Source organism: Bos javanicus, chromosome 5 (genome assembly GCF_032452875.1).
Source record: "Bos javanicus breed banteng chromosome 5, ARS-OSU_banteng_1.0, whole genome shotgun sequence".
NCBI classification, from domain to species: domain Eukaryota; kingdom Metazoa; phylum Chordata; class Mammalia; order Artiodactyla; family Bovidae; genus Bos; species Bos javanicus.
Window position 1 is genome coordinate 85,296,888 of NC_083872.1, and position 13,901 is coordinate 85,310,788.

The window sequence follows — 13,901 nt, forward strand, 5'->3', positions numbered from 1 at the left end:
ACAAACATTTGAGTTGTTTCTACATTTTAGCTATTGTAAGTAATGCTTTGACCATTGGCATACAAGTATTTGAGTTTCTGCTTTCAGTTCTTTTGTTAACATACCTAGGAATGGATTGATGGATCGAGTTTCTCTGCATCCTTACTAGCACTTATTATATTACCTTTTTTTTTTTTTCCATAGCCACTCTAATGGGAGTGAAGTGGTAGCTCATTGTCGTTTTGATTTGCATTTCCTGAATGAGGTTGAACATCTTTTCATGTACTTATTGGCCATTTGTGTATTTTCTTTAGAAACCTGTCTATTCAATTTGCCCAGTTTTGAATTGGATTGGTTTTTGTTTGTGAGTTGTGTCTAACACCTTTTTGGAAGTAAAAGGTGCACCGTGATAACCCAGACTGTGTTTCTCCCTTCTCAGGATTCCTACAGGAAACAAGTAGTAATTGATGGAGAAACCTGTCTCTTGGATATTCTCGACACAGCAGGTCAAGAGGAGTACAGTGCAATGAGGGACCAGTACATGAGGACTGGGGAGGGCTTTCTTTGTGTATTTGCCATAAATAATACTAAATCATTTGAAGATATTCACCATTATAGGTGGGTTTAAGTTGAATAAAATAAATTGACATTGAGGAGTAACTGTATCTCCATTTATTGAGTCTTTGCTAACTGCCATGCACAAATTATCTAATATAAAATAATTTTTGTGAGGTAGGTAATATCCCTGTTTTGCAAATGAAATCTTAGGGATTGAGCAGTTGAGCAGCTTGTTCCAGATCACACAGTGGCGATGCTGGAATTGAAAAGCAGGTCTATTTGACTCTAAAACCTGTGCTCTTAACCACTCTGTACTGGAGAAACAAAGCTTTATGCTAGATCCATCATAAAAATGAAAACCATGAACAAAAATGTGAAAAGATAATTGAGATGGCACCAGTTGAATAGCCTTAAAAAATAAGTCCATTTAGTGTGGCATTTCTTGGAATCAAATAAGTACTGGCTTTAGATAATTAAGGAAAAAACACAACTCTGAAGTTAAAAGACAGAAGTGTTAATACAGTTTTTAAAGAATCTTGGCGAATTTGCATAAAATTGATTACTTTTATTAAAATAATTGTTCACATAGAAATAAAATCTTTCCACTTGGTGTTCTTTTTTAAGAATGGAAGGTTAAAAATATGTTAATGTTGTAATTCATGTTTTTATAAAAACATTAATTCTCTGTATATATATTTAACAACATACACAGAATGTGTTTTTAAGATTATAATTTTAAAAATTAGGCATAGCACTTTTTTGGCCTAAAATTTTTCATTATTTCTGTTTTATCATTGTGACCTACCTGCATATGAACCTATTAGACTGTAGTACTATTATATTTCTGGATATTTGATCTTTTAAAAGACATAGAAGTTCTGTTTAGAATAGAGAAAAACAAGTAGAAGGAGGAGAAAGGAAAATTTGGTGTGATGGGAACTAGGAATTACATTAACAACCTTTATTTTATGAGACAAAGTTGTGAATAGTTTCTGAAAGATTTTTGTTACTAATTCCTGTGCTATAACTTTTTTTTTCCTCCCCAGAGAACAAATAAAAAGAGTTAAAGACTCTGAAGATGTACCTATGGTTCTAGTAGGAAATAAATGTGATTTGCCTTCTAGAACAGTAGACACAAAACAGGCTCAGGACTTAGCAAGAAGTTATGGAATTCCTTTTATTGAAACATCAGCAAAGACAAGACAGGTAAGTAAAATTGTAATAAATAACAAATCTTTCCTCTCAAACTATATCAAGTGATTTTAATCATTAATCATAATTTACTAATATATATTCCAATAATGTCATTTTGGGAGCAGGAAGGTGTGAACATTAATAAATGTACATACCTGATAGCATAACTGTTGATTTTTTTCCCATTATACTAAAGTAGGAAGTAAAACAATATTTACTTGGTAAATGTTCTCTAAAGGATATGAGAGGGCAGTCCTCATTCCAGTGTCCATGCGTTATTTTTGGCTTTGGTTTCTTTCCACATTGAACAGTTCAGCACATCTTATAGTCAGGATTCAAGAGATGTGGGAATTTTTTTTTTTTTTTTTTACTGTTTTTTTTTTTTAAATTAACAGGGAGACGAATTTTGAGTTTCCTATTTTTGAAGTGCTTTTATATTATGTCATGTTTCTAGATTAAATGTTGTATGTTTGGAGAATTTTACTTTGCTAGAATATTCTTTTAAAGGATATATTTGTTTTTCAGGAAAGTTTTCATTAAGGCAGGAGAATATTTACAAAGCAAATAGGAATTCTCAGTTATTCATTTACTGTGTTGTTCTGAAAAAAACACCACCACCACCAGATTGATCCTGAATTTTGTTTCAAAAATTATCTTTAAAAGTAACTTTTTCCCTAGGTAAAATTAATTGATATGATTTAACCTCTTTGTGTGAAATAAGAGTTTAACGTATAGAATAAATAAATTCCTAGAAAGGAATATATAATGTTATGATGGAATACTGGTATGTTCCATACAAGGTGAACATTTGTTTGGGGCCTTGTCTGGTTATGGCCTGGAAAACCAATCTCATGGAATTTAACTTTATCATCCTAGAAGTTAAGAAAATTGATGAAAAATTCATTACATGGTTAAATTTATAAAAACATCTTCTAGATCTTTCACTGAATTTTGTAAAGGGATAAAAATTTTAAAAGTAAACCATTTCTCAGCTAGTATATATATGTCTGCTTCCCTGGCGGAAGATTATATGTACCGCTTTCTACTTGTATAAATTTGGTACACAGTGAAAAAAAAATTCTATTTTAAGTCTTCATTTGGAATCAAAAGTTGAATTACTATAGTTTTTAACCATAATACAGATTATCTAATTCTAAAACCTGATTTATAAGTTACAAAAATACTTGGTACATATATTACTTCAGTTTACTTTGAAAGAATTAAGATTTTATTCATAGCATTCCCAAGTCCCAAAGACTAGGAAGAGGTTTGATTTTTATCATCTTCGTACTGGTCTTCTCTGACTAGAATCCTGGATTTCCCTTAAGAAGTACTCAGAAAACATGATTATATCATTGTAACTTCTTCTTTCACTTTCATATACAAATTTTTCAGGTATAAAATTGAAGGATTTTTACTGAAAGCATTTGCAAACCTGCTACCTAGATTATACTATTAACATTTTATTAACTTATATTATTTATAACGTTAAATATAAATACTTTAGATTGGGAGATATATTAGTTTACATTGTACAAAGGAAAGAAAAAAGTCTAATAAGAGACTTTGCCTGATGTTGTAAAGGGCTGCAAATAAAGCTGTACTTCTCATACTTTAATATGCATAAAAATCAACTGAGCTTCTTATTCAAACCCAGATTCTAATTCTGAATTAGAATTAGGGTCTAGATTGGAAGCTGTGATTCCGCAATTTTAACAAGCTCTCAAGTGATGCTGACTTTGGTACATGGACCACATCTGGAGTGGAAAGGTAATAAAGGACAGAAGAAGAAGTCTTGTTACTTCTGCAGTGTTACCCTCCACTCTTGTTTGATATAAGAGCCTAAAACAGTTGTGTCTTCTTTCCTTGTATGGTTACTACCTCAGAAGTAATATTGATTCTTAATGTTTGACATGAATACTTTAATATACCACAGCATTCATAACTAATCGGAAAACTACCTGGTTTCCTTTTAAAATAGATTTTTAGGTTTTATACTGGTTTTTGTGGAGGGAGGGGTAGGGAAGGTAATGTAGGTATGTGATACCTAGTGGATTAACCTGAATTTGTTTTGTAGACATTTTTATGGATCATCGAATTAAAATATACAGTGATATATTACAAAGAAATACTGTACTTTATTCCTTAACCTTCTAGCCCTCAGCTTCTCTTATATTTATATCCTGTTTTATTGATCTGGTTATGTAATTTATGGTGCTAAACTACAACTTCAATATTTAGTTTCTGATCTTTGATTTCTCTATTATATGGACTTGTTGATTTGTCTCTCAAAAGTTTATTCATCTCTCTCTGTTGAAATTAATTTGATATTTGCATGCTCTTAGAAGACTTGAATTAACTATTCCAAGTAATTGAGAAAATGAAGTATGTAAATTTTTATAAATTTTAATTTACATCTCTAGTTTTTGTGAAAATTTGAAGCCCTATTTTCTGCAGAACGTTTTGATATTCATCTCCTATTATTTATTTATTATTTGAGCAAAATGAATATGCATATCCTCATTGTAGTTTATCAGCAGCTACTTGTTTCCTGCCCTGTTTTGGTCTTGAGCATGAACTTAAAACACAAAACAAGAGAAAGTTATATTTAAGTTAGTAGGAACAGGACATGCATTTAGAACTTTTATAGATAAAAGTCAGGGGCTAGCAAGCTTTTTCTGCAGAGGGTCAGATGATAAATACTTTAGGCTTTTGGGCCCCAAGTGATATCTGTTGCATTTTTTTTTTTTCTTACAGCTCTTTAAAAATGCAAAAATCACTCAGCTTGTGGGCAGTACAAAAATATGGGCTGTGGCTGCATTGGGCTTGTGGGTTGTACTGTGCTGCTTGTTGATTATCTAGGGAACTGTGTTCTTTGACCAGACATGAGAAGTTAGGTCAGACTTTCAACTTAAATTTTATAGGCTAACATTAGTAATTTTAAAGTAAAATTTACATATTCTGTGAAAGAGAAGTTAAGAGTTTTACTCTAGTATTTTTAAGGTAAGGGTTGCAGACTATATATTTTACCAACTTAATTAGTTTCTTATTTTAAAAAGTCCATTTTTATGGTTAAAATACAATTCTTTTATATTTTTATAAAATTATAGCTTTCAGCTATTCTTTTAGTCCACATCTGAAAGGCCAAAGAAGTTTTTGTTTCTGCAGGTAGGCTGCATCAGGTCCCTGTGTTCCAAGTGTATAATAAAGTCTGCTGTCTAGATGACATTTTTCTGGCTTCTTTGGGCAGTGCATGGTAGTGTTCGCAAAGGCTGTTGAAACCAAATTGTTGATACCATGGTAATCAGCAGTGTGTTTTCCAGTCTGCTAAAATCAAAAGTGGGGAGCATTCAGGAAAGTGGATGATAAAAGCAAAATTCTCTGAGTATACGTTACTTCTGATTCAGCTTTTTTGCTTTCTGGAGGTCTCAATTTGAGCATAATGTGAAAATTTGTTTTATGAACTTAAAAATGTTTTAAGTTTAAAAAAAATTTTTTTTTTAAATTAATTTTGTTTTGTTGTTGTTATTTCCAGATACATAAATTTAGTTGTTGGGAGACCTCCGTTAAAGAAAACTTATGATCAAACTGTTTTAACAAAGCAAACCAAACAAAAAACGTTCTTATATGCCACATTTCTCTGTTTAGCAGTAGTTGGGGTTGTGTACAAAAGATTGATATTTTGAACTTTGCTTTTTATGTGTTAAAACTAGACAAAACAATTAACCGAGGACCTGCTGTGCACCAATGCATAGCACGGCCTCCGAAGCAGTTCAGAGTTGCTGAGGTAGGTTATCGTTCGGCAAGGTTTCTTTCCAATTCAGCAATGCAGAGTTGCTTTTTAGAATACATCTTGTTCCTCCCATTGCTCTCCCCCAAGAAGGCTAGAAGAGGGGTGGCAGAGGATGAGATGGTTGGATGGCATCACTGACTCAATGGACATGAATTTGAGCAAACTCCAGGAAATAGTGAAGGACAGGGGAGCCTGGTGTGCTGCAGTCTATGGGGTTGCAAAGAATTGGACACAACTTAATGACTGAACAACAATACAGGAAGGCTGGTATTCTTGCATTCAGGTATTTGAAGTGTTATTTCATTGAAAGAATTTTGGCAGGTAGTAAACTGTTAACTGGAACAAGTACTTGTTTAAAATTGAATTGGTTAGTGAAAACATTACAGGCATAAGGATACAGAATGATGTGGTTAACAGTTCTTTCTCCTGTACTGAAGTGCTGTATTTCCATAGTCTCCACAGTATGTTTTCAGATAATGACTGAGCTGAAAGTACTGTCAAATCTCTTGATTAAAGAAAAATGTACAAATATATTTTTTAAAACTTATTTTAAAATTTACATACATAGACACATGCACTTTTGCTCCTACAGTACGCACTTGTGTCTCAGTTGTTTAATCAGTGAGATCTGAAGATGAGTATATTGTGGCAACAAGCCATAGTCTCAAGAATAAATCATAGTGTGCCGGTTAAGACCTTAGCAACTAACCATAGTAGGTATTAAACATCTGTTTTGGCTGTGCTTAATCTTTTAAAATTACCTACAAATTCTGGAATATGAAACCAGTGTTTTGTGCCAGTGGTTTAAGGTACATACAAGGATCAGTAATGTTCTCTTCATGTCAGTATGACTTTAAAGCATATTATCAAGAAATAAGTAATTAAGTCTGAGAAAATATGGTAAATAACTGATTCTTTAAAATCTAATTTAAAGTTTCTATTAGTAAAGATGAGAAATGAAAAAGTCATTCTGGAACAACTATTTCTTGGTGGTGTTAATTATCTTAGCCTCTGAGGTCCTGATACTGAATTTTTGGTGGCGGGTAGTCTAGTTCTTTTTAATTACTGGCTTCCAACTCTCTCTGCATTACTGGAAACAAAAATCATATATTCTGATATTGGTGATGGGATGTGCATACTTAAAAAGCAGACACATTCAAACTAGTTTTAGAAATAAATTATAATCAAAATTTGCTTCTGCTAAATTATTTTTCCTCCATCATAGAATATTTCAGTACTTCTACATTGACCTTATACCTTCTTTTTTAAACAAGAATGAGAGTTTTTATTCTTAAAAATATGAGCTTTACCTGGTTTGTTTTATTTGTATATACATATATTTGAAATTTCTTGCATTAATTTTCAAATTGAAAAGACAATCATTTGTGAAGATATCTTAAATGTCAGCAACATGCTTTATATTTTATATGCATTACTAAAGCTCTTTTAATACCTTAATTATTTAGTAATTTCTTAAAAACAAACCCTCTCCTCTTAGACAGTAGTGATAAATACAAAATATTAAAAATTTTATATATGGGTACATGTGGCTGTCTCATTTAAAGTACCAACATATTTAATGATTTCAGAAAATAGTTGGAATTTTTATTCTGTAGTTGGCTTAGTTACCTAATTGATTAAATTGATTTCATTAAAAGTATACAGATATTTATGTCACGTTGATACAATAACTTCAGAGGTACATTTTAATATATAATTAACATTATTTAAATCCCTACTTAACTGAAACTTAATTTTATGAATTTTAAATTAAAGTTTTACTTCAAAGATAAATTACTGAGTTCCACTGAAGCCGTTCTTAATACATTCTAAAGATTTGTAAGAATTAATATTGCTATAAAAATTGAGATGCCCCTTTTCTTTTCCTTAACTATTGTAAGCAGTGGATGTGTGATGATGTATGCATGCTAAGATTAAGCTTTAGCTGTTTTACTTAAGTTAATACTTAAATGGCTGATTCTGTGTGCTTGATTGAATTTAAAACTGCAAATCATATTTTTGGTACAAATTAGATTTTTAGGTACTGGGTCCATTTTTTCACATTTGGTTATAGAAAGACTGATGTTACCAATGTCAGAGACTTAAATATGCCACTTCCCATAGTGAGTAATTCTATCTTAAAATTGAAAGAACAGATTAAGCTTAAAAAAAAATGTACGGTAAAATAAACCACTAACATTTTAAAAACATCTTTCTTTCAGAAGAATGGAACATATATCTTTTAAGTTAATTTGTACCACATGTAAATTAATGCGTGCTTAAGTTGCATCAGTCATATCTGACTCTTTGAGACCCCATGGACTGTAGCCTGCCAGGGTCCTCTGTCCACGGGATTCTGCAGGCCAGAAAACTGGAGTGGGTTGCCATTCCTTCTCCAGGGGATCTTCCCAGCCCAGGGATTGAACCCGTGTCTCTTACATCTCCTGCACTGGCAGACGGGTTCTTTACCATTACCATTAGTGCCACCTGGGAAGCCCTATGTAGATTAATATTTGTGTTAGTATTTCTTTTTAGAAATACTAAAGAATTCTTAATATTTTTGAGAATATACTTTAAAGAAAATTTTAAGATTTTTAATATTTTAAGAAAATACTTAATACTTTTAAGTATTCTTAATGCTTTTAAGAAATTAATATTTCTTTTTTTAGATGTCAGCTTCTACTTTGGTGGTTACATTCTTCGGGACAAACTAACAGTACAGTTAATCTAAACATTTTTTCCTTTTGTCTACTGTCTAATTTTCTAGACTAGAAAAGACATAAAACTTCTCCATATATGATTGTATTTGTTGTTGTAGCTTTCTCACCATAGCCTTAAGCAGAAGTCCCCTTGGCTCCTTCAGAGTGTGTAAATTAAAAGATATGAAGCCAGTACATTGGATATTGTTCTAAAAATTATTCTTAAGACTTGTAATACGGATACAAAATTGTATTGCTACTATTTTGTATTTTTTAAACAATTAAAAATATTTTCATTTTATGGTAAACAGCCCTCATTTAGCATTTTTATTTAAATAGTGCAGTTCTCTATCCACAAAAGTCCCAGTCTCGGTTCCGTTTGTGGGCTCTAGAAATTGACTGGACAGTTGCAACTGAAGATAGAACTTGTGATTCCAGTCTCTTGACCCAGCTGTATTTTGAGGTGTTGTGTGCATGTGTGTGTGTGTGTGTGTGTTGAAACAAAGGTCTGACTATCCCTTTTGTACCATTTTTCTCCTCACTCCTGACTCAGAGCAGGAGTGGGGATCAGTGGTACAAAAATAACTTGTTTTCCCTAAGTCAAAGAAATAATTTAAATCTAACTTCAGTTTAGACTTTGATTAATTCTGTGACTAACAAACTAAAATGATTGCATTAATTGATATACAGGTACTAATAAAACATGCACTTCCTAATTTAAATTAAAAAAAAATTCTTATCCCATTACAAAACAAAACTTGACTTCAAAGAACAAATCAGAATTTATGCCCTATTTTAATACTGAATCTCCATTTCTATTCAAACAGTCTGATTCTGTTTGAGAAAAGAAAATGCTCAAGTAAAGCTCAAAATTTCAAACTTCTTGCACATGGCTGTCCCAATAAATTACTATTACCAATGAAACAGACTTTAAAGAAGTTGTGTTTTACAATGCAGAGAGTGGAGGATGCTTTTTATACATTGGTGAGAGAGATCCGACAATACAGATTGAAAAAAATCAGCAAAGAAGAAAAGACTCCTGGCTGTGTGAAAATTAAAAAATGCATTGTAATGTAATCTGGTAAGTTCAGCATATTAATTTTGGCAGAAAGCATGTTTTTCATAGCTAACGAAGTAGCAACCACTTGAGATCTACCTTGGTGTGGGATTCTAATTTGAAGTATTAAAAAAATAAGAAAGGTGTAGTTTGCTTCCAGTCAATACATTTATTTTTAATGGATATTAATTATAATTGAGGCAATTTTTTGATGGCTATAGACTATTCTACATTTGTCAAGGTCTTGAGAGACAAAAGATGCCGGACCATATAGAGGAGTTTAATGGCCCAGAAGGTGGGAAAGGATCACTCTTACAGAGTATGTTTTCTTTTGGACATTCCACAGGCAGGTACTTATTCTATCTCTGCTCTCATAACGTAGTGACATCAGCATCACTTCTTTACCCAGGTGAGAAACCTGGGAGTCTTGGGATGACTCCCTATTTTTCACATCCATTTGGAGGCAATCACAAATTTCTATTATGAATGATGTTACACTCTAACTTTTTAAAAAATTTATTTATTTTTGGCTGTGCTGGGTCTTCATTGCTGCACACAGGCTTTTCTCTATTTGTGGTGAGCAGGGGCTACTGTCCAGTCGCAGCACATGGGCTTCTCATTTTTGTCGCTTGTCTTGTTGCAGAGCATGGGCTCTAGGGCACATGGGCGTCAGTACTTAATGCACGTGGGCTCAGTAGTTGCCACTGTTGGGCTCTAGAACACAGGCTCGATAGCTGTGGCACCACGGGCTTAGTTGCTCCATGACATATTGAATCTTCCTGGATCAGAGATGAAACCTCCATCTCCAGCACTGGCGGGCAGATTCTTTACCACTGAGCCACTAGGGAAGCCCACCTTCTAACTTTCATCACATCATCAGTTCAGACTTTGATCATTTCTTGCTGGGATTGTTGAAACCTCTTAACTTAGTTTACCTTTTGCTGCCTTTATTCACAGTGCAACTAGAGAGATATACTTAAAAGGTTTCATAGAATATATATGGCTCCTTAACACCAATCTTCCCCTCTCACCTTTGGTTTCATCTCTAAAAAACTCCTTGACTGAACTTTTGGTCCTCATGTAAATCAGCACTATGTTATTTCTTACCTTCCCTTAAGTCTTGGCTGTTGCTCTTGTTTGGAATGCTAGTGTTCTCATCCCCTAGTTTTACTAGTTAACACGCTTTCATGCTTGTCCAATCTCCTGTTCTCTAAGAATCTTTCTTTAAACCAATCCCATGGATGGAGGAGCCTGGTAGGCTGCAGTCCATGGGGTCGCAAAGAGTTGGACACGACTGAGCGACTTCACTTTCACTTTTCACTTCCCATGCATTGGAGAAGGAAATGGCAACCCACTCCAGTGTTCTTGCCTGGAGAATCCCAGGGAGAGCGGAGCCTGGTGGGCTGCCGTCTATGGGGTCGCACAGAGTCGGACACGACTGAAGCGACTTAGCAGCAGACTGGGCCTAATGTGCCCTTCTTATGTATTCCCAGTTTATTGCTCTTAACTGTTACACACTTACCATGTTAAAGTGAAATAAACTATGTTTGATTCCTATACAGTAAGAATTTTAAGAGAGCTAGAATCTCATACTTCTAATCTTTGTATGTCTGTGGCCTAATGAGGTTCCTGGCACACAGGAGCTGCCCAGTTGGATTTATTGAGTGGAATTTCTCAGTTTCCTTTCTAAACCAACCCATATTAAATTTGGTTTTCCTTAGAAAATATTTCCCTCAATAGATGCCATAAAGTTTATACCAAAGCTTAAGGTTTTGATGCATATTATTTGCAATATATAATGTTCTGGGGGAACATGAAATAAAATTGGAGGATATCATTCATTGTGCTGATTAAACTAAAGGTTGGTGTTCTTTATATGAGTCGAAGGTCTGAAATAATGTATCTCCAAAAATATACTTCTGAATAGTAGATTAAATTCCAAAGATACTATGTGGTATGTTATGAACTAAACTCAGACGAAGAAACAAAGCAAAATTAATGACTGGCATTAATTTTTATTGAGATTTATGAACTCAATATTTTTTGAGCATCATTGTACAAAATAATATTTAATTTAGAAGTGGTAAAACCCAACATTGGGATGCAATCTTAAAAGTAAAACTTCTGAAATAACAGGATTTATGACCAGAGTTAAGTGCTAATCTTTTTTTCTTCCTACTCTGTTTATTATTAGATGATATTTAAAGTAGAACTATTTAGAATAAAATAAGCTTTATGCTTCAGTTTTTATTTGAAACAGATGAAAGTGTATACTTTTCTAAAATCTCAAATTTGTGCAAACTATTTCAGTGACTGTAGTCTAAATGTCAGATTGTTGGGCATGATGAATCTTTTTCAGTGATCATGAATAGCATTTTATATAAGGAAGAAATTGTACTTGGTAATACCTAAATTTTTTAAATAAAGATATTTTTACAGAATTTGACAGTGATAAATATATGCAGATTAGTTTTTCTTAGTGCTAAAATGATGGGTTTGAACAAATAACCCTAGTGGTATCCTGTTTTGTCTTCTTTACATGTATATGAGAATGATTAGTTCCCACATGAACAAAAGGCATCCCCTACCCTGTTTTGAGCAATTTTAATATTTCACTAATCATTAAAATTAAGATTATATAGAAAGAAGAGTTCAGTGGAATACAAACTAAAGTATTTGTCAGAATCTTACAAGAAGGTAATGTAATCAAATTCTCCCTTCATTGTCTCCTAAATACTTATATATTGTTTTCACCTTAGGGTGTGTCTTCTCTGTATCTGTCTCATGGTTTTTCATTTTGTCTACTTGAACATTTTTGTATCATTGATGTTTTTCTTCATTATAAAAACTGTTGAAGTAGACTACATAAGGATGTGTGATCAAAGGGAATTTGTGAAGGGTAAGGAAGTTGGAATAGATTCTCTCTTAAGATCCCATCCTGTTCTAATAGTTTATGTTTATAAATTAGTCAAGGTTGGTACTGTTTATAAGAAAATAGTTATTCTTTATTGTGTCACTGGAAGTTTTTTGCTCTTTATGTGTTAACATGAAGGTTTATATATATGAAGCCTTGATTGTATTGCTGATGAACTGTCTACCTACTTTTCCTCTCTCCTGTGGGTGAAGCAGAAGCGTATGTTGTATCAGTAAGTGGGGAACATCAAGTGAAGTTTGGGGGCTTCACTGGGAACTTCTACTCACTAGTGTTCAAATGAATAATTCCAGTTTTTATACCACTACTATTGTTTAAATGTGAGCAAGCCTCTCATTCCCACTCTATTTAATTCTTTAAAAACATTGGTAATACTTTTATAAATTTTAGATAAAATGTGAAAATCAGTTAAATGTAACTTGCATGAAAATGCCCAGAATTAATTTAGTTATTGAAATATTAATTGTAGAAGATCTTAGTAATGCATAAAAGAGAAATATCTGTTAAATTTTCAGTTATTTTCAAGATAAAATAATTTAATGAATATGTTTCTGTTCATATTCGACAGAAGTGGTTAAAATGAGTAAAAAGCCAGTTTTCGTTGTTCTTAAAGTGGCTTGATTTATACAGCTTTGTTGTGTATTTGTTCCTGAGACTCCCTCTGGTGTCTAGGTTTGAAAACATCATTAGGTTAACAGGCATTTAATAACAGTTACTGGGGCTTCCCTGGTAGCTCAGCTGGTAAAGAATCCGCCTGCAATGCAGGAGACCCTGGTTTGATTCTTGGGTCAGGAAGATCCCCTGGAGAAGGGATAGGCTACCCAACTACAGTATTCTTGGGCTTCCCTGGTTCCTCAGACAGTAAAGAATCCACCCGCGATGCAGCAGACCTGGGTTCAATCCCTAGATCAGGAAGATTCCCCTGAAGGAGGGCATGGCAACCCACTTCAGTATTCTTGCCTGGAGAATCCCCATGACAGAGGAGGAGCCTGGCAGGCTACAGTTCATGGGATTGCAGAGTCAAGACCCAACTGAGTGACTAAGCACAGCACAGTACTCTTCAGTTGAACAGATTTTAAAATACATATTTTAAATACAAGATCGTATTTTTCCTTTAATTTTTATTTTGCTTGTATGTTTAATTTGCTTTTAACTGGGGTAGGAGAGGAATTGACTTAGGTGTAGATCTTGCACCATTCAGGATTGCAGGGTTAAAATCAGCTGTCCTACTAGCAGTCTGAGTGGTATTTTTCATGTTCTGTATGAATGATGAGGGTGAAAATTATTTTGACTCAAAATTACTTTGAGTGACTTTGAGTAGCTTGCTTTGATCAAAACAAGATGACCAAAATGACCAAATGGCAATTTCTTTGAAGATAACAGCATTTGACTTTATATGAAAAACTTCTGAATACTTCATATACTACACAGATATTAAAAGTATAATGAATTAAGAAACATATCCAAATCAGTGGACTTCACCACCATTTAAATGATCTAGATCTTTTCTCCAATAGAAGCATTACATTTTTCAGAGTATTGTGTCTTGTGGTCATTTTAAATTTTCTTCTCACAAATATGTGAATTGAAACTAATGCCTTAATAAAACTGAAAGTTATATATTGATACTGTATACTTCATGATAATTATTTAAATCTAAATGGATTTAAATAATATTGAACCATGGCT

The 13,901-nt window shown here is 33.2% G+C and overlaps 1 protein-coding gene across 5 annotated transcripts in view; it reads left to right on the forward strand.

The window, feature by feature from the left end:
• KRAS (KRAS proto-oncogene, GTPase) overlaps positions 1 to 13,901 on the forward strand; it is a 42,523-nt gene that overhangs the window by 23,695 nt on the left and 4,927 nt on the right. For 3 of the 5 annotated variants that reach the window (XM_061417608.1, XM_061417605.1, XM_061417606.1), the window contains exons 3-5: positions 419 to 597; positions 1,584 to 1,743; positions 9,181 to 9,301. In XM_061417608.1, the coding sequence (XP_061273592.1) occupies positions 419 to 597; positions 1,584 to 1,743; positions 9,181 to 9,300 (459 nt within the window). In that variant the 3' untranslated portion in view covers position 9,301. Of the gene's footprint in view, positions 1 to 418; positions 598 to 1,583; positions 1,744 to 9,180; positions 9,302 to 12,039; positions 12,041 to 13,901 lie in introns of those variants that run through there. The other 2 variants (XM_061417610.1, XM_061417607.1) reach the window with 2 other exon arrangements.